General features: G+C 35.9%; 1 protein-coding gene across 2 annotated transcripts in view; it reads right to left on the bottom strand.

The window, feature by feature from the left end:
* Positions 1 to 22,113, bottom strand: part of USP34 (ubiquitin specific peptidase 34) — a 203,801-nt gene that overhangs the window by 2,893 nt on the left and 178,795 nt on the right. For both annotated transcript variants that reach the window (XM_072937675.1, XM_072937674.1), the window contains 9 exons: positions 20,984 to 21,618; positions 18,857 to 19,014; positions 15,579 to 15,657; positions 13,894 to 14,020; positions 13,164 to 13,271; positions 11,881 to 11,985; positions 11,642 to 11,766; positions 10,510 to 10,633; positions 2,154 to 2,233 (listed from right to left, as the gene is read on the bottom strand). In XM_072937675.1, coding sequence (XP_072793776.1) covers positions 2,154 to 2,233; positions 10,510 to 10,633; positions 11,642 to 11,766; positions 11,881 to 11,985; positions 13,164 to 13,271; positions 13,894 to 14,020; positions 15,579 to 15,657; positions 18,857 to 19,014; positions 20,984 to 21,618 — 1,541 coding nt within the window. The remainder of the gene's footprint in view (positions 1 to 2,153; positions 2,234 to 10,509; positions 10,634 to 11,641; positions 11,767 to 11,880; positions 11,986 to 13,163; positions 13,272 to 13,893; positions 14,021 to 15,578; positions 15,658 to 18,856; positions 19,015 to 20,983; positions 21,619 to 22,113) is intronic.

Below are 22,113 nucleotides of genomic sequence, written 5' to 3'. Positions count from 1 at the left end.
TGAGCACTGAAATAACTGCATATCCTCAATACACTGTTTATGATGTACATCCAAAGTCATTTTAAATCCTACTGGAAAAGTCACTTTTGTCTACTAAGCTTTCAGTCAGCAACTGTCCTTCCAATAAATTGAAGTATTACTAAATTGGACTAAATGGCTGAATGTTAGAAGAAGAGACTTGTAAGAAGTTTGAATGGCAAAATTGAACAGCTGTTTCAATAGAAATGCAGCTTTATTTATCTAGCATTATGAAAGTGAATAAGGACTGGCCAAGTCAGAATGACAAATAGGATGTTTTCACAGGAACAATGCTAAATCACAGGTAGAAAAAAGACATTTTAAGAATTAAATTTATTCTCTAAAGTGCATTAAAACTCTCACTGTGTAATCTCACTAACAATAGTAACCGTCTGTTAAATACCCTTCCCCCATAAATACCTGCAAAAGTAAACAACAAACCTCTTTTCCTCGTTACCTCACAGAATTAGTGGGTCCCAATATATGGAAATTTTACTAAAATTTGGCTTTCCTGTTTTCAAATGGTCATGGCTCTTAAACACAAGTAGTATGTCTTTAAGTAGGTACAGCCCCTAGATTATTTACATGTGTGTTTTAATAAGATCATTACGGAAAACAAAAGGATAAAATTTAGATAACATGTACATGCATATGTATATACTTATATGTTTTAGTAGACTAAGCACCGTGGTAAGTGAACTGCTCAAGGTCACCCAAGAAATTAAGGAGTCAAGAGGGACTAGCACCCAGGTCTTCAGATCCCTGGTATCAGGAAAATCTGTCTTATTCTACTGGTCAGTCTGCCTGCTGCCTGTGTTTCTTGCACAGCACAGCTGCTCCTATAGGACTGGCAGGAGCCCTGGAAGCCTTAGATGGTTTAGCTTTAAGTACTGGGGGGTGATGAATTCTGTGGGAAAAAAGCCAAGTAAAGGAAGTAGTACAGTGCAGAAGCAGATAAAGCAACAGGGAAGCAATAGGCGGTGGCAGAGTACAGAAACCAAAAGCAGCAACGATTCAAACCAGGAAGAATGAAAAAAGCAATAGTGGCAGAGAGGGGAAAAGCAGAGATCTCCAATTTACTGGACAGAACTCTCAGCTCAAAAGTCAGTCATTTTCTGAATGTCTACCATGTACTAAGTCGTGTGATTAAAGCATACTAGCCTATCAAAGATTCCTACTATAGGAAACAGAATGACACTTCAGGGAATAGAGATGACTCTTCACGTCTCTACACTTGAGTTCATGGTTTGGGGCAAGGAGATAATCAACTATTACAGTACCATGTGACACATCCATTATGAGAATATACAGAGCACTACCTCGTGGGCAGGAGGCTGGGCCAGACTCAAAGTATTCCAGATACTAAATGTGGGTAAAGGTTTATGTCAAAGGAATTAATAAACTCATCTCATCCTCTGAGAATGGGCAGATGCAATCAGGCAATAAAAACAGTTTTTTTAGGGTCTAAGGACGGGGGGATACCTGATGTAAGGAATGGGCTAATAAACCTTAGGACCAGTATGATTTCTCCTCTCTCCACCATTCTCTCTCCACAATTTAACAAGCATTACTGGTGCCTATCACTTTAAGGGGCTGGCTCTTAAGATTCTAAGGTAGTGTGTACCGTGTTTCCTGTTCTCAATGAGACTCAATAAAAAATAAGTGTATCAGACTCTTGAAAAAATTCCCTGAGGTAATAGATCAGCAAAAGGTAAAGGACAGACTACTGAAATGGTTTCTGCTAGAGCTTCTGGAACAGTGGAGGGGAGAAGAAACAGATGGGGGAGGTGAGGGAGAGCCAGAAGTGGCATATGCCTTCTTGCCCTAATAGCTCCCTGTTGTAGACTTTTACCACAACTGTTTACACTGACCTACACATGAGGGATTTAATTATAAACAGCTTATTTGAAATATCCTTTGTCAAATAAATCTACAGAAGTGAAAAAAAAAACCTCAAAGGCCAACTAGATGCCCATTGCTTAATAGCTGTTACTTCCATTTAATAATATTTAAGCTATCAAGAGTCTGTAACATCCCCAATTTCCAGCAAGTCTTTAACCCATTGTTCCTAGAACTACTGACTACATGGTCAGATGAGATGAAAGACCAAGGCATCTAAAACTCATTCTCTTTACCTGAGTCTGGCATAGCTCAGTCCAAAGTTTGGGGAACAGTGCAAGATGAAGTGGCAAACCTTCGTAGGCAACTAGGACACCTAATATTTGAAAAGAAATCAGAATAGGTTATAATTATAAATATACTACTAAGGTATATTAAACTCTGCAGGTACAACATTATAGAGCTATTTCCAATCATAACTGTATCTTCTGTTTTAGAAATATATAAAGTACTTTAAGGGGAAGAATTCATTATGATGTTTTAACCAGTGAAATAATTTAGAGTGTAGCATACTTTGACTTTATTCATATCCCATACCTCATTCCCAGAAGGACCTGAGGCAACTTAAACTGATCCTGCTTTCTGAGTATTAGAACTTCACCTGAGACAATTTAACAAAGGTTACTTGGATTAAGGTACCACTCTGCATATTAGATAATTTACATGGAATAGCTAGACTGCAGTGGGACGGGGGAGCAAGGTCAAACAGGATGTGAAGAATTAGAACAGAGAGCGTTATTTCCTTTTTTATCTTGTTTCTCCTAAAACAGGGAGAATTACCTTTACAGTAGATTTATGTAAACTCTGCTCTGGGTCTAACAGCTTCTAGCCTTGTCCCCAGGATCTTCTGGATGGACCATTCTTAGCTGTATGTCAGTATCCTATTTGGAATATCTAGGGTTTTAATTTTTCCTCTTCTTCATTAATCCAGATGTCACGCATATCTTTTAAGAAATTTGTTCCCCTACCCTCTGCCCTCCTACATCTCCCAAAGCACAGAAGCTGTAATGCCACAGTCAGTAAAGTAAGTTTCCCATCCTCCAGCACTCCCACCTCCGGGAAAGTATAACCATGGAGAAGACAAATATAATACAAGTTATCCTCCTCCAGTTAAGAAAAAAAATTATCAGTAACACCTGAAGTTGGCGAACCTTTTCTGTAAAGGGCCAAATAATAAATACACGCTTCCCTGGCTTAAGAAACCTTTCATAAACCAAAACAACATAAAGCAAAAAAGCAATAACCATTTTCTGTAAAAGCAAAAATCCTCTTTGGATTTCTTTTGGTTAGCAAAAACAGGTACTAATGTAGGTCTTTCATAAAAGCGAAGTGGCATAAAGTGAACTTTCAAAAATCAGGGGATACCTGTATTTTAGTCTTCGCAGCCTGTTCTGTCTACTGCAGGTGCTCAGCTCTGCAGAAGCAGTATGAAAGCAGCCACAGACAACACTCAATGAATGGGTGTGGCTGTCTTTCAATAAAACTTTCAGAAAACTGAAATTAGAAACTCTTGCAATTTTCATGTATAAAATCTTTAGAATAATCTTAAAAAAACCCATTAAAAATATAAAACCCTTCTTAGCTTGCACGTAGCTCAATGGTTATACAAAACCAGGCAGCATGCAGGCCATTGTTTTCCAGGCCCTGTGTCAGACCATGGACTTAGGAAACCTCAGGAAGGGAAATGACATCAGTCACTCAATTTAGTCATCCAAGGATGCCCAAACTCCCTTTCGTGGGAAAGCCTACTGCTTTATTTTCTTGTCAAGATTAAGCCCTTTGTCAAGAACCAAAGAAACTATCATCTTTCCCCTTGATCCTAACCTAATGTGGTTGGGGTTGGAGGCATTTACCCATTGTAACATCTCCATACACATAAGCAAACAAGAGTATGTCACCAACACTGTTGGCTACAAGGAAGAGAGTTTCTATGCTTCCATGTCTCTGAATCATAATTACCATAAAGTAGAGCAGGAGGTGGCATTTCGGCCCATAGCCCATGAGTCTGCCAACCCTAAACTAGAGGCTGCCCTGGCATAAACCCTCTCACGTGAGAGCAGGCTTTATACTACAATTTAAGTTTCTCTAGTCTTTAGTCTTTTTCTCCCAATTATTCCTCAAAGTAGAACAATCTTTATTCCTACTCTCCACAACTACTGAAAAGCTAGCACTATCACAACAAACAAAAACACAAGGAGGCCTTCCACAATCTAAGATTGTTTCTAAGTGATACAATTCAAGTATCTTTATTTTACAAGTGAAGAAGGAAATAAACATATACTGACATCTATTGTGCTAGGTATGCCAGATAATCACATTTAATTTTCTCATCAACTTTGGGAGGCAGTATTTTATCCTCATTCACCACCCCGCCCCCTTTTGGATGAGGAAGTCAGGTTCAGAGAGATCTGACCACCTTCATGCCAAAAGCCAGTGAGTGACACAGTTGTGCCTACCCCAGATTTATCTGATGCCAAAGCCCATAATCTATTAAATAATCAGTGTTTCCCCAAACTTCAGGCATCCCTGTATCTTTTCATGACTGCTTTCCTACCTGTCTGTCACTTGTACACTGTCTACTTGGTACTGTTCTTTAGATTCACTCAGAAAGCCTAATACTGCCATTAGCCTTATCTTCAGCAATTTAACATCCAGGAAAATCATGGATTTGCTGTGCGAGTTACGTAATTTTGTAATACAGATCCATACATATTTATTAATATAAAAATTATTTTCCCTGGACCGTCTTGTACACTAGACTCTGGACAACACTGTGCCACCCATGGTGAGCTAAAGACATCTCTTTCACAGTCCTATTTCCTATCTGAGCTGCATGTCCTCTGGAAGGCAGGCCATCCCTTAAGAGCAAGAGTTATCAGTTTCTTTCCAGCATGTCCGCAAAGCACTGAGGATACAGCACCATCTTGGCTCTGTGACTTAAAGTAGAGGCCAGTCCTACTCCATACACTCCTCCTCCAACACTTTCTGGGATGTCTCACTTACTGCATGCAAGGTACAGGGAGACGCAATCATGAGTGTTCTCAGGCACACTTCCAAGCCTTGTCTCAGTAAACAAGATGGGCAGGCCTCAAGCATACTGGCTCCTGTTATCACTTATCTTTCTTCGTCCTGTGACTTCAGGCACCCTTAATAGGGTCCTTAACCCCACCTCATTCCCACCCATGAAGGAACTAATATACAATGATGAAAAGCTGCCCCAAACATATCTTTACTCATTAACAGCACCTTACTCTACAGAAGCTGCTGGGTGTGTTATTAAGAGAAAAACTTAAAAAACTGCTTTTGGAGATAAAATGGTAATTCAGATGATTGCTGTGAGGATGAAATATTTCATACATATATTTACTAGTTAGGGTTTCTCCTATCTGAATTGTGTTACGATTCTCTGTCTAGCTTTCTACAGGAATATTTATCCCATCCAAGCACTACCCATGGGAAGTGGGAGCTTCATCTACCGTATGAAAGCCCTTGGCTAATGCTCCACTTCAAGACTGAATCAAGATATCTTAAGAATATCACATTTGACTCTTCTAATTCCCCTATTTCTGACTTCAAGCCCACTAAGCAACCTACTGCTGTTTATTTGGCTTTCTGTCTAGGTTACTGGAAAAAATCTGCTGGCCCTACTATGTAATATTTAGATCCCTGTGCCAGTTCTTTATAAATTAACAAACTGGTAACCAACCTCTGAATTATGTCTATTAAATATAATTACTATGTATTAGCCTAGGATAAATGGATTTGCCCTTGTGGATGGGTAAAAGCTGGCTTCTGATCCGCACTGGATGGATGGCACTTGTCTGAAGTATATTCATCCTAAGCAGCTTTCTGGGAAACAGCTAACCAGTTTTTTCTCCAATCAATACCACCTTGATATCACAAAAAGGTGAAGCATGAACCAGAGCTGTGCTTTTTATAATTTGAATTTTTAATGTGTTTACTTCTATCAACTATACTAATTTTTTAGTTCTAGAGACTTTGGATTTTCTAGGTACATCATCATGCTACTTGCAAAAAAACTTTTACTTATTAAGGCAGTAGTATAACTTTCAAAAAAATGTTTTTGATATAATAATGTCAAATAATAGCAGTGATTGTTTTGTCTCTAAAAATTAAAATTATTTAAACGTGAAATCTAGGGATTTGTTAAATTTTACTTGAACATCTTGTTAACTTTCCATGTGCACTATGGTACCTAAAAAAATCGGTATGATTAAGAGTTTGCAGTGCCAGTTTTCTAATAGTTTGAAAAATTGATTTTTCTCCCAATATAAAACCAATGCATGATCATTACAAGTAATTTGAATCTTACAGATATTTAACCTAGAAAATAAAAGCATCTCATAATTTTATCCTTATACAGTTAAGAGAATAATCCTGGGGGTTGGGGGGAGAGGGTAAAGTGCATGCTTAGCATGCATGAGGTCCTGGGTTCAATCCCCAGTATTTCCTTTAAAATAGATAAGTAAACCTAATCCCCTCTGTCCCCCAAACAAACAAACAAAAAGAATTGTTGAAAAACAAAAATTGTTGAAAAACAAAAACAAAAATCATTGTTTTTCTTTCCCCTGGTCATATCCTATATATTTTCCAATTTGCTTTTTTCATGTGATCCAAGTCAATTCCTACCTTTTTTATTTTAAAGACTATATAATACAAATGATTAATGTTTTATATAACTAAGCTTCTACTGATGGACATTTGGGTTGTTTCCAGTTTTACCAAACAGAAACTAAGTGAAAATTAAAATCTTATGTATGTTATTGTAACTTTTATGAGTTTAGATTTAGGGTCAATTCCTAGATCTGGTATTGCTGGGTCAAAGGGCACAGACAATTTAAAGTGACAATGCCAAATTGTCTCTCCAAACTGACTCCATCATTAAGATCTCCTCTTTCCTCAAAACTGTGTAAGTATGCATAATCACCTACATTTTATCTCATAGTTGAGAAAAAGGAGAAATTATTGTTGTTTGCTTTATTAGTTAAGGACGGGCAACTTCTCATATGGTTACCAAACATTTACTCTGTGCATGCATGTGTGTTTGTGAACTGCCTTGTTCATGTCCTTTGCTGTTCTTGACCATCTTACTGAATCCTAAAAACTTTTTGTGCTAGCCATTTACCTGCTAAGAATCCAATTATTTTCCCTATTAGCTGTATTTATTATAATTCAATTATGGCATTTTCAACATACAGTATTTTCAATTTTTATGTAGTCAAAATATTCAATTTCTTATGTTGTTTCTGGGTTTTGTGTTCTGCTTAATTAACATGGTCCTTCAAATCCTCAAGGTGGTATCCATATGATCTGTTTTTTCTTTAATAGTTCTAGGATTTTATTTTTCACAATTATTCCTCCTGGGATATATTTTGGTCTAAGGAGCAAAGATATTAAAGTCTTGCCCCTCCTCTCCCAGACAGCTAACCAATGCAATGATTGCAATACTACCCATTCTTTACTAATCTGATATGTCATCTTTATTATCTACTTAATCTTCATGTATCCTTATGTTTGTTTTGGGGCTCTTTTCCCACTGTTCTGCCTATGTGTTTTCATATCTGCATTGCATAATTGAATTAATCGTTCAGAGTTTACAGCCACTCCCTAGGTATCCAGGTGGATTGGTTCCAGGAGCCCCAGAGGGTGTTCAAGATTTATATAAAATGAATGAATAATATATAATGAATACAGTGGAAGGTTCAATTCACAGTTAGTCCTCTGAGGATCTGAAGGACTTTTACATAAGAAAGGGGAGAAAATAAACCCATATTTGCTATTTTTATGCAAATAAATAAGTGTTCAAAAATGAATAAAATTGGTGGGGGACAGGTTTGTGAGCAATATGGTGATGTATATCTTTTCGATACTGTTCTGAACTGTGAACTATTTATTACATACCAAAAAAATTTTTTTAATTACTGTATCTTTATTATTTTAGAAATCAATAGTGCCAGTACCCTATTATTCTTTTTCAGAAGTTTTCTGGCTAAACTCTTTTCTAACAGTGTATCTGAGAGATCACACTCTTATTTTACATGGCAGTCAGCAGCTCTGTTCACCTTCCCTGAATTCTCTCCTCACTTTTTCTGTCTCCTCTAACTCTATGCCTGACTGTCCTCACTTCAAAAATATTCCTACCTTCCCTTTAACTTTAGGACCTCCAACTCTATCCCCTATAATTCTAATCTATAATTATTATATAGTATCTTTTTATCCCCCTAACAAATCTTAAAATCTGCTCAGTTACCCATATAAAGAATTAGCACAAAGACTTTTCCTCAAATCTGGAAATGACTTACAATCCAGTATAGGTCTTAAGATAATCCCACCTATCATCACAATATTCTGGCCCTTGGATCACCTATAGCTTTAAGACTAAAATGATTAAGGATATAACCAATTTAAACTCACCCTTTCCCCTCCTTGTTGCCAAATAAAATTTCTTGAAGAAATCATACAAATTAAAACTCCCTATCAACTCTCTACTTCCCATTATAGTTGATAATGTGGGCTTTGCTTTCTCAGGGACTTTCCTAGTGGCCTCTCCCTGGATATAGTCATTTCAGCTAGAAGAGGGAGTTAACTTCTAACACTGGGACAAAATCTCTCCATTTGTAAGAGGCATAAGGAAGGCATTGTTTTTAGGTCTTTGTTTTACTTCACAGTCAAAATAACGTCCAATTTTCTGCATTAACTAAGATATAACCATGAAAATTTTCTTTTCCTGCTCAATTTTTAAGGTTTTGGTTTATGTTTAGAGCGGTCCTACGCAATACAGTAGCCACCAGCCACTTCTGACTATTTAAAATTAATTTGGTTAAAATAAAAATTCAGTTCTTAATCACAGTTCAAGTTCTTAACACTCACACGTGGCTAATGTCTATCATACTGTGGCTGGTGATGCAGTTGGAGAATATGTCCATCCTCGTAGGTAGTTCTATAGAATAGTGCTTATGTAGAGAACTAAACATAGCATCCACATCATGGGTATAAGAGTGATAAGAGTACAAAATATTATGAAAGTTGATTCAGCTAATGTGGATGGCTAAGTGTGTGTCCTTTCTTTCCCTCCACCCTCCCTCCTGTTGAATTTCCCTGAAACTGTGTCTTTGTGTTGATGAGGAAGGCTATTCCACACAGACTAGAACATTCACTACTTGGTCAGAGCTGTTCAAGTAGATAAAATAGCTCCTCACATAATTTTTACTATAAATCATAGGAACACAGTTACTAAGAACTTTTCTTAAGATCAGCATCTTTGTAAGTCTTCCTCCTTATCTGGGAGCAAGGCTGTGTTACTAGAACTCTTGGGTATTTCCCCACACTTGATCATTGCCACTAGGTTTTAGCTTTTTATCAAGTGCCACAACTCAGTTACATAATCATGAAATAGTCAATCTAAACATATCCTCACCCACTCCCTCCCCAATCCTCAGCCACATATATTTAAACCAGCTAATGATAACAGGTGGAAGGAACAACCTTTCAAATCTGAAGATGTTCTAATCACTTACCAATAAGATGGTTTTTCTGAAGAAGAATTATCCCTGACAGCTCTTACCACTTCATCTTGGATAATGAAACCTAAGGTATGTTCACATCTTTTGCCCTACCTATAATGGATCAAAACTCTTTTCATGGGAAGGAAGAGATTGTGATTGAGAAGGAGCACAAGGGGACTTCCAGGGTACAATAATACTCTATTTTTTGACCTGGGTAGAGGTTCCACGAGTACTTCACTTTCCACGCTCTGAAACAAAACTACGGAACACTGGCAAGGATCCTGGGTCATCCCTAAAGATGGAAAGACTCACGGGCTCCAGAGAGCCTGAGAACTTTAGAGGCCCTGAGATAGGGGATATCCAGAGGGCTATGTATCTTCCAAAGACTAATCAGCTGGAAAAAGTCACCCAAAGGGAGCAGTCCTCTAACAGCTTTCAGGCACATCCTTAGACAGACATTACACAAAAATAAATAAATAAATCAAGGCTTCCCCCAACGTCATAATTCACTGATTTTTTTTTCTATTTCTTATGTCTTTCTTTTCAAACTTCCCTTCTTCTCACTCACCTCTCTATTTTATGAGACTTACCTCCTAATTTACTCATATATGCACCTCTGCTTCACCCTGGCAAGTTCACTCAGCTTGCTCTTGGGTGCTGCCAGCTTCAAAGCATGGCTGGCACGACTGATCTCATCTTACCCTCCACATCAGAGCTAGAGAAGTCCATCTCTAAGCCTCCCTCCCTAAGCAGAGCAGTTTTTGTTTTTTGTTTTAAATTCTGCTGGGCAGATGGAGGAGGACTTGGGCTTCTATGTACAAAAGTCATCAGCCCTACTCCACCCTCCTTTAGAAGCCAGCTGAAACTCTAGGCAGAACTATTCAATGGAAACCAGTAAGTTGGTGTTTTCTTAATAAAAATTAAAATGTTCCCAAGAATGAGTAGTATTTTTAAACATTCACTTTAAAAAAGAAAAAAAGGATTGTCTCATTTTTTTCTCCCCTTCCTGAATGGCTAGGGGCTTAAAATAATTCAGTGGAATTTACTGCTCATCTTTTATACTTACTCAGCTTAACTAATGTTTCAGTAAATTTTTCACAGTTGATTGCAACTCGGCATAATAGATGGATGAATTGATGATAAGAAAAGAAGTAGTCTAGCAGCATACGATCATAAACGTCATCTTTGCCCTGAAGGTTAAAGATGATAAAATGGTTGCACTTAAATTGTATAATAAATTAAAGAGCATATTTTGTGCAAATGTAATAAGTTTAACTAAAAAGTTGATTAAGTATTTAAATTCTATAAGAATCTAGTTTTAAATTCCAAGTTTCTAGTAATGTTAATCAAGATCTTAATTGTCACAAGTTTATTTTCAGTGTGCAAAGGCTATCAATTAAAATTACCCCTGATTTCTATATACTTTAATAAAGTAAATTTACTGTAGGATTTTAAAATGTGACACTTTAGCTCTACAGACATATCATCAAGAAGAGTGAATTAAATTTGATTTTTGAAATAGATTCCAAATTATTTCTGTAATGGTTACTACATTGCTATTATTTTTAATATTTATCTTATAAGAACTTCTTAAATATATTTAAGATTCAAAGATAGTGGGCAATAGAGAATGTGAATAAAATGAGGTGAAGACAGATAAAGTGGAAACATTTTTTAGAGAGGCATTGGAACTAAGATAAATTATCCTGTGTCAATGTACCCTCTCTATAATTTAGAATTAGCATTATTTTAGAGGAAGTATTGGAGGACAAGAATTAGGCTACAAATGATGAAGAAACCTATCAATCAGTGATAAAGTTAGGCTTAGGTCAAAGGAAAATAGTTAAAGGGCAGTAAAAGAAGTCATTGATTATATGGCAAAATATAAACAATAGTAAGACCTAACTTGACTTTTCAGGTTTATATATATGACCCAGTTATAATCTAGCCTAGTGACAAATACTAATGAGACTTTCTGTTAGGGTATTTTTTGAGGAGGGGGGAAACTTACTACTTGTGCTTATTGTTGATTTTGCAAATATTCAACCAACATTTTAGAGCACTAAAAAGTCCAAATGAGTCTAATCTTAGGATCCACAAAATGATCATTTAAGTCTAATATACTCATAACTGCCAGAGGGGAAATTTCAAATTACTGTGTACTAGAGAAAGATGGTTTTCCTGGCATCCCAACATACCTTACTGGTTTCCACCATTGTGGGCAAGAGGCACATATTGAGTTCAGGGCGCGGAGGCCGAATATTGCTTTTCCCTCCTATTAGCTTGATATTTTCTCGACAAGGGAAATAAGGTCCAAGAGACACTAAGACATTAAAAGTGTACAATAAGAATAAATGGAAAAAATAAAACTCCATCTCAGTGTGCAGAAAGATTAAATGCCAACCATGTTCAAGTACTGTGCTAGATGAATACATACTTGGTATATTACTGTGATGGTAAGTACAATGGTTGTGTTGTAGAAATGGAACCAGAGTATGAAGAAAGTCATGGGGACTCAAAAGCACAAGTTCCTTGAGGACATCTGAAAATACAAACACAATTTGGGTATTAAAAAATTGGAGCATGTTACCTGCTACTTACAAACTCACAAATCCTGTTCGGGTGACTGGCTGCAGTGTGGCAGCTAAAAAGTTATTTAGAGTATAAAACTGTTTTAGTAAGGTCTTAACACTGGGAGAAATTCTGCCTGATACACAACCAAATTTGGATCAGCAGAATTACTAATGACAACAGGGCATCATTTAGAAACCAAAGTTTAAAACTATTTATTAAGAGAAAGCATCATGGAGAAGTGCACTAAAGGAAGTGTTTAATGCACACTGTTATATATCTTCACAAAGTCAACCAAAGCAGCTTAGAAATTTAAGGTTCAAAATTCTTTGGATCTGAGAGAGAATCCTTAATCTACTTTCAATGTTTCAAATGCTGGCTGGACTGATTCTCATCCTCTCACCACACAGGAGGAAAGCTCATGATGACAGGATATTGGCAGAGTTTCTGGCAATTAGAGGTTACTGCTTGATGCCCTTTACTTTTTGATGGAGAAGTACAGACTAGGAATTCCACAGAACATCAGACCAACATATGCCAAGAATGACTGCTTATACATGACAGCCAGTTATGTCATTTTAAGAAACTGTAAATAGTTATTGTCTCTAGTGATCATTTAAATGGATTCCAAGGGAGTAAAAAATTCAATATGAATTTAAAATGAGGGGTTCCTTTAACAGACATAAATTATCATTTTATTATAAATATATACAATCAATATAAAGGTGAAATACTCAGGAGTCTAAGAATAGCTACTAAGAAGTATTTTTAAGCAAAAGAACTCAGTGAAATAAGCACTCCAACCTTTTATAGTATCAATTCTACTTCGTAAACATCTGCATGATGCTACCTCATTTATATAGGATCAGAAGATATCAGAAGTGCAAGAGATCAAGAGATAACCTAAGGTCAACGAGCCCAACCAAATACATAAGTGACCTGCCTATGATCACATAGTTAATTATTGGTATGTTAAGAAACAGAACTCGATTTTCTTAGGATCTGCTGGCCAGTGTTTGAGTCACACATTAAAAAGTACAAACGTGTTCCAAACCCTACAGAATTAACATCACATCTCACACACACACAATCCCACAAAAATGTTCTTCCACTAGGTTTTTACCCAGGTTTATTTTCCAAGTAACTTACCTATACAGGCATTTCTAAGTTCTGGAGGGCTATAGGAATTAAGAAGAGTTAACAGTTTATGGGCAAATTCAATTCGCTCCTGCCACTGGATTAATGCTTGTTTCACATCTGCAAATACAAAAGCATACATAAACATGCCACTTGAAGTCAAACTTCCTCTATTATAAGCTACAGAATGCTAACACTAAGAAAATCAAATTAATTACATAAACACTTTGCTAAAAGCTAAGTGATTATTTTCATGAAATGACTACAGATGTTAAATCTGCTAGATTTCTTAAAGATGAGTATGTTCCATTTTCTAGGAATTTATATGCACTTCAGAGTTCATACTATCTTACAGGACACAGAAAGTTATGTTTTATAGTTATTTCTCTCAAAAGTAAATGATCTAATTTAAGCCATGAAGTTTTCAGCCAGAAAAGCTTCACAAATACTCAAATACTCATGTTATCCCTATGCTTGGAAGTATTTTTCAATCTCCTAAATCTTGACACTCAAAGCATGCGTTCCTGTTTTTCAGGCAGGCATAAAGAAAATAAACAAGAACATTCCAGCTTTATATCAGGAGGTCATGATAATAAACGTTTTTCAGATGGTTAGCTAACATCAGCCCTATTTTCTGTACATAAACTATAAAAAACAAATTCTTTGAAGTATTTGACTTAAAAGCCTTATTTCACTCTTTAACTGTTAAACTAACAAAAATAAGAAGTAGGATTAACCAAACCTTTTCTCTGAAGATATGGGCGTGTAGACTTCAAAACTGAAAGGAATATTGACAGAAGTTCTACTAAGTCTCCAGTCACGTGGCAAGCTGTGGCTTCATGATACATCATGTGCAGTGTGTTGAAAGACTACAGGTGATTTAAAAAAACGGAAAACTTCATTTCACTTTTACTTTGAGCCACACAGTGGTATTGCTCATCCTCTGACAGATGTTTTCAGACTCAGACTATATGTGTGCATATGTGCACAAAGCAAATGTATTTGCTTTCTACCTACAAGTCAAATCCCCCTGTTCAGCTCTTTTAAAATATAAGTCCTCATTTTCAGAGCTCTGATATTTTGTGTATGCATTTTAGTTTGAAGGAATAATTTGTTTAGTCAGGTTTTTTTTTTTTTTTTGGTTACTATCTGCTCTAAGATTGCAAGCCTTAGAGGTTACAAAGCAGCAAGCAACAACAGAAAGACTGCACAGAATAGGTGACTGCTTTAACTAATTTTTCAGGGCTTCTGAAGAAAGTCAGTGGGGAAACAGCTGTCAGCCACGCTCAAGACAGTAGGTCTGGAAGAGGTAAAAGAGCTCCTAAAGGTAGGAATTCCTTTAACCATACTGGCTTGTTCAATCTTTTGATTCCTTTAATTGTATTAGCTTAACAAACCCCTTAGCTTTTTTCCTATTTTATTTTACACCACTGCATCTTCTTTCTAATCCTTCAAATCAGTTCCCCATAGCCTATATACTAGTCACAGTTCACAGCTCAAAATCTGTAGCCTACAATCTGTGGCAGCACATAATCTAAACAATGTACTTGTGTGGCATTTAACTTGTAAGCTGTGAGGACAGGAACCATGTCTGTTTTGCCCACTGCTGTATCCTCAGTGCCTAGCAAAACGCCTAGTACACAGTAGACATTCAAACATTTGTTGAATGAAGAAGTGAAATTCTCACTACTCCTCTTCACATATCTATGTTTTAGCCAAACAGAAATACTTGGCATTTGTTGAATACAACTAGCACTTTCTCGCCTTTGTGCTGATTAAGTCATTTATCTAAATGCTTTCCCACTTAATCTTTGCAAGTCCAAATTCTTCAAAGTACAGTTTTATACATGTTGTACTCCTATTCTATTAATACCATTAACTGAAAAAAACTACCCTACCTCTTAATTCTCATCGTGCCCTTGACATGTATTCTTTCATCTTGTTTCATCCTATTTAAACTAAAGGTTATGTTGCACCTCTGTGGACTTAAAATCATCTCATAGATAATTATAGGAAGAATGAACAGCTGATTTTAACCACCCCAGTCTCAACTTGCTTCCTCTGATGATGGAACTCCGTCAAATAAGCCAGCTCTTGAGAAATTATGTATGTCCGCAGTTAAATCATACGTATTTTGTCTGTTTCTATTCTTACAAATAAAATGAATAAAGCTAGTCTATTTCAAGTGGTTGTTCTAAATACAAAATAAGGGGGAAAGTATGTATTACTATGGAAAAAGAAAACAGCACTCTAAAAACTGACCTAATTATTCTTGCAATATAAATTAGCATTTACTAATCTGCATATTTAAAATCCAGATACCTGTAAAACAGTCTACCATAAACTCTAAATATTCACAATACAAGAAGTTTTGCTGAGAACACTGAATTGAAATAAATCTATAGTTAAATGCAATAAAATATTTACCTCAGTCATCAGGATCAACCCTCGATTAAATACAACAAGAAGTCTGTCTTCATCAGATTCTAATAGTATTCTGAAGGCACTAGAAAAATACACAGAATTCAGTTTGAGAACTCTGAATCAGAATACAACACATAGATGGTTAAAAAAAAAAGTAAATTGTTATTTAGGCTCTCTACTTTCCTACCTACAGAAAAGAGACAGCTACATCTATTTCTTGGTAAGATAATAAAAGACTATATTAAATAAGAAACCCTCAATGCAATGTAGAGAAAAGTTACATCTACTGGTATCATACTAGTCAACTCTTAATTATTCACAATGGTGAAGGAGAGGTGTCATGAGAATATCCTTAAAGTTTTAGTAAAAACAATGTTTCTTTTTATAAGGGGTTTACTGCCTACGTTATGCTATGTTCCAGATCATAATAAAATACACTTGGTATTACCAAAGCACTCATCAGCTGGTTATTGGGAAGAGCAACATGGGGGGGGCATATGTTGGCCTTAAAAATAATTTACATAGTCACCCAAAAGTAGTTGCATTACTCTTCCTAAGAGACTTTATTTCATTATTGGTACTGGAAAAATACATTATATGGTGCTGTTACATAGTACAACTGGAAGTCCTTCTACTTTGATGAGATGTTTTCTTTTTTAAAAAAAAAATAACTAGGAAAGTTCTAAATCTTCTTTTGAAGATAAGCCTTAAGTAGTACATGTTGGGAAAACAATGTATTCAAAATTAATGCCAAAACTTAAAAGAGTTCCTTTAAAGAGGCCTGGCTAAAGCACAGTTAATTTCATTCTGTGTACTAATAAAGATTCTAATTTAAAACTTTTCTGAAGAAGATTATCTGAAATAACCTTATTTTAGACTGATTAGCTTAAGAAACTAACTACAGTGTTCAAAAAGTATTGCCAAAAAATGTGTGCCTAACAAAGGATATCAGTCCCAAGTCTTAGATATAATATACAGAAAAGAAATTAACCTGGACTTTATTTCTATAGTTAAAGGGAATTAAGTGTAACTTATAGCAGTTCCTTTATAGCCATTCAATAACTTTCGTAGCTCTGAGCAATTAATTATAAAGATCATGTTTTGTTATTACGGCCAATTCCTCCAGTTAAAAAAGATAAGTAGATCTGGCCTAAGTAAAATGAAAAAACTATTAACAGTGAAACTCATCCAAAGATGGAGGAAGATGTTTCTGGAGGCCTCTAGAACTGGACTGTCTAAGCTTAAGATAGGATGAATTGCCACAGAGAGGAGGATTCAAGATATAGTGGAAGACTCTACATTAAGGTTCCTTCCAACACTAAAAATTCCATGATTCTGTTAAAACATAACCCAAATAATCCAAAACCAAACCCAAAAAAAAGCTATTCAAAAGTGGCTAATACTGTTAAAATGGCCATACTATCCAAAGCAGTCAACAGATTTAATGTGATCCCTATCAAATTACCCAGGACATTTTTCACAGATTAGAACTAATAATTTTAAAATTTAAATGGAATCACAAAAGATCCCAAATTGCCAAAGCAATACTGAAGAAAAAGAACAAAGCTGGAGGCATAACCCTCCCAGACTTCAGACAACACTACAAAGCTACAGTAATCAAAACAGCACGATACTGGCACAAAAACAGAATACAGAGCCCAGAAATAAACCTATACACCTATAGTCAATTAATCTTCAACAAAAGAGGCAAGAATATACAATGGAGAAAAGATAGTCTCTTCAAGTGGTGCTGGGAAAAAGCGAGACAGTCGCATGTGAATCAATGAAGTTAGAACTCTTCCTGACACCGTACACAAAAATAAACTCAAAATGCCTTAAAGACTTAAACATAAGTCAAGACATCATAAATCTCCTAGAAGAGAACAAAAGCAAAATATTCTGACATAAATTGTAGCAATGTTTTCTTAGGTCTGTCTCACAAGGAAATAGAAATAAAAGCAAAAATAAACAAACGGGACCTAATTAAACTTATAAGCTTTTGCACAGCAAAGGAAACCACAAACAAAAAGACAACCCATGGACTGGGAGAAAATATCTGCAAACGATGCAACTAACAAGGGTTAATTTCCAGAATATACAAGCAGCTCACACAACTCAATAACAAAAACAAACAAACAAACAAACAAACAAACAACCCAATCAAAAAATGGGCAGAAGATCTAAACTGACTGACATTTCTCCAAAGACGACGTACAGGTGGCCAACAGGCATATGAAAAGACGCTCAATAGTGCTAATTATCAGAGAAATGCAAATCAAAACTACAATGAGGTGTTACCTCATACTGGTCATAATGGCCATCATCAAAAAGTCCACAAACGATAAATGCTGGAAAGGGTGTGGAGAAAAGGGAACCCTCCTACACTGTTGGTGGGAATGTAATTTGGTGCAGCCACTGTGGAAAACAGTATGGAGATTCCTTAAAGAACTAAAATCAGAGTTACTGTATGATACAACAATCTCACCTCTGGACATATATCCAGAGAGAACTCTAATTCAAAAAGATACATGCACCCCAATGTTCATAGCAGTACTATTTACAATAGCCAAGAAGAGGAAATAACCTAAATGTCCAAATGACTGGATAAAGAAAGTGTGGTGTGTACACACACACACACACACACACATACACACAAGACTACTACTCAGCCATAAAAGAGAATAAAATAATGCCATCTGCAGCAACATGGATGGACCTAGAGATTATTATACTAAGTGAAGTAAATCAGACAAAGACAAACATTCTATGATACCACTTACATGTGGAGTCTTAAAAGATGAGACAAATGAGCTTACTTACAAAACAGAAAAAGACTCACAGACACAGAAAATAAACTTATGGTTACCAAAGGGGAAAGGGATAAATTGAGAGTTTGGGATTTGCAGATACTATTACATATAAAATAGATAAACAAGGTCCTACTGTTAGCATAGGAAAGTATCTTCAGTATCTTGTAATAATCTATAATGAAAAAGAGTATGAAGAATACATGTATGTATAACTGAATCACTATGCTATATACCAGAAACTGATACATTATAAATCAACTATAATTCTTTAAAAAGTAGCTAATTAACTCTCAAAATACACATTTATCCAAGGTGACTAATGGTTTAAATGCTTCCCCAATAACCTTAAAGAACTGGTAAACTTTCAGTTACAAACAACTTAAATTATTCCCTTTTAAGTGTCAAAATGATGGTCCCCATCCCCTCATAAGGAAACACAAAACACAAAAACTTCAGAAAGTATCCTTTTACCTTATTAAAGTCGTCCAGCAGGAGCGGCCATCTAAGCAACGTAAGTAACAACTTATGGTTGTCTTCTTAAACTGTTTAATATCTTCTAATTCTTCTTCTCGCATGTCTGGCCTCTGAGCTATGAACAGCTGCATCAGGTTAAACAGTTCTTCCACTGCCTAAAAGGGCAAATAAGCATTATGATGACCTTTTAATCCTACAACATCTTACAATGTCATCTGCTCATATCTGAATGTTATGCTCATTAGCCAGCTCTACAAATTACACAAATAAGATAGATTGCACTACTATCCAAAAATAGTTACTGCAGTACCATCCAAGAATAGTTATAAAATTACCAATGGATTCTGTTAAAAAATTTTAATAAATTACTCACTACAAGAAAGTAATTTTAAAATAGAACTTCAGGGAAGAATAAAAACTACAATACAGTTCATTTTTAGTCTTAAAACTGTTTAAAGTACTGGTTTTGTAACTTCAAATATGTCCTGAGATACTGTGTCAGTCCTTTGTTCTCTTTTCTATAACAAATGAGTAATTACTATTTTGTCACAAAGATTTTACACCCCTCAATTATACTTGCATTAATACTGTTTCTGAGAAAATCCTTTGTGCCAACATTTGGAATGATCTTTCTAGACTGATGGATGGTCCAGGTCAAGTTACCTGATGGATGAAATGCGGAAACGGAATGTGGTTTTATAAACTCATTTACTCATGGACATGTTAGGAAAGGGTTGTCCTAATACTTATCCATGAATAGAAACTCCCAGTTTTATCATTATCATGGCAAAAATTAATCTAAACACCATTTTCATGAAAATCTCTAATAGGTAAGCTCTAAAATAAAGATGTTGGAACATTTCATTGATGTCAAGAAACAACATTTGGGGATATTCTAACATACCCAGAACTCATGGAAGGTGTATTCAACTATGGATATCATGTTCAGTAACTAAACCAAAGATTTATGATGTGAATGTGATGGAGACAAATCTGCTCAATCTTAATAAATCCTGTCCTGACTCTTTCTATGTTAGACAGACTCTTTCATTCTTTTCCTACTGTATTCTTATCACCTTAGCTTTGAACCTTTTCTGGTACTTAATATACTAACTTTCTTTCCTTTATTACAGACATTCTAATCTTGACAGGAAATTAGGTTATTCTTTCTGGATGAGAAATTCTGAACAATTCACTACATTATGTCTAAAGGACAGTTAAGGTCCTTTCTTCAACAGGACAAAGAAGTGTAGCACATAATTCAAGGATACCAATACTTAAAACAGTAGTCATCTGATTGAACTCTTAAGTAAATGTTGAATGTCTTGAAAAAGCTCCTACTCGTACATTCCCACCATCTCCCATTTAACAACTTCTCATATTAGCAGTTTATGGCCTCTGAGTTGACAAGAGCTTGAAAAAACGTTCTGCACTCCCTCCAACCTGCTTCAGACTTACACCCTCTTGGTTTAACCTTGAGTTTACAACAACGAGTAAGAGGTAACAATGAAAAGAAATATCCAGGAATGACAGCCTAATGTAGGGAGAGTAGGAGTTAATATAAAAGCCACAGTCTGCAGAGAAAAAGGGATCAGATTTAGATAGCATATGTTTGTATTCTGATAGGCCACCACTTGAACATTTTATTCACTTGAACACAGTGTGAGCAAAAAAAACTCACAACCCCCCCCCAAAAATCCTAGGGAATACTACACATATGATAAAATACTGTCTAGCTCACAGCTTCGCATAGCATGTAGATCTTGATAATAAATATCTAAATAGTAAATACTTCCTTAAAAATGTACCACAAAGCTGAACTTTTTCATTAGATACATATGAAAGACTCATTAACAAAACCATAAAGCAAAGCAGGTAAATTCCATTAGACAAAAAATTTCAACATCAACCTAAGAAAAATTATCCACATACTTATCAATTTTATAATACAGCATTTTATACATGTATTCAAGAAAACAAATACATGTTACTAAGTCTTTAAGAAAGAATGGTTAAAGTTAGATCATATTCCCATATTTTGTCACTATTTCCCACAAGGGAAAAAGAACAGGTATTTCCAATCAATTTGAGGATACACATACAAGAGTTATCAATTTTACTCACTCCAGGGTACTGGCTGGCATGTGGTGTAAGATTCTTAAAGGCCCACTGGATGTTCTGGTGAGAAGCCAGTTGTCGTGTGAATGCAGGAGACTGTTCACAGCAGAGCCTCAGAATGCCGTAGTAGGCAGGCAGCATCCCACGGTTAAAAAGCACCACATCCTGATCATCATGGTCAGCAAGGATGTAATTGAAGGCAATGTTCTTGGTTACCACTGGGTTCTGAACAATAAGGCGGATATTCTCTGGACAGTCAGCACACACATTGTACCAAAATGAAAGCAAAGCCTGTTTATTGTGATTTGTAGCTATTGCTGGCTCAGAAAGTTTAGGCTGGAAAAGGTTCCACAAATCCATGAAATATGTGGAAAACATCAGCTTCTCAGTTTTGGAAATTAAACAGTAAGTCATAAAGCTAAAATAGGGCACTAGCTTTGTAGTGCCATGAACAGCAGCATCAACATAAAGTTTGGCTCTTGAGAGCAAACCAAGGAGCACGTTGTAGACCTGATGTAGGACTACTGTTGTGTCTGGACTGAGTGGAAGGTCACGGGTTGGGATGTGCAAAGACCTTGTTGACCGGAACATCTGGCGGAATGAATTGCTTGGTATAAGGGACACCAGAAGATAAGCTGCAGCTATAAAATGTAAAACAAAACTGTCAGATGTTTACAAGATATAAAATAGACTGAAGAGCAGTCATTAAACACAAAGCCACTCTTCCCTTTAAAAATTAAAATAAAAATTAAGGGACATGAACATCTCTTTTAATATCTTTCTGCTCTACCACTGGTACCAGAGAAAGATCCCAAGGAATGACAAAAACAGACGCCTTCCATTCTGTCATTGTTATTTTTTAAGTGGCAATACAATTGCATTAGTAGAAACAGTTTTAAACCTATTTTGTTTAGCTTTCCCAAGATGTAGAATTTTCCCACTTGTTTTATCATTTCATTTCTTCTCAGGAAATAATATGGTTTAACAGAAAGAACACATCATTTGGAGCCAGAAGACCTACTTAAGGCTGTCTGACATGGTCCCATCATTAATTTAGGATCTTAGTTTTCTTCTTCTTTATAAAATAAGATAATGGTAAAATTACTTAAGTTATAAAGATAGAATGAGATCTTCTA

The sequence above is a fragment of the Vicugna pacos genome, chromosome 15, assembly GCF_048564905.1.
Source record: "Vicugna pacos chromosome 15, VicPac4, whole genome shotgun sequence".
Classification (NCBI taxonomy): Eukaryota; Metazoa; Chordata; class Mammalia; order Artiodactyla; family Camelidae; genus Vicugna; species Vicugna pacos.
This window is presented reverse-complemented; position numbering and strand designations above follow the sequence as displayed.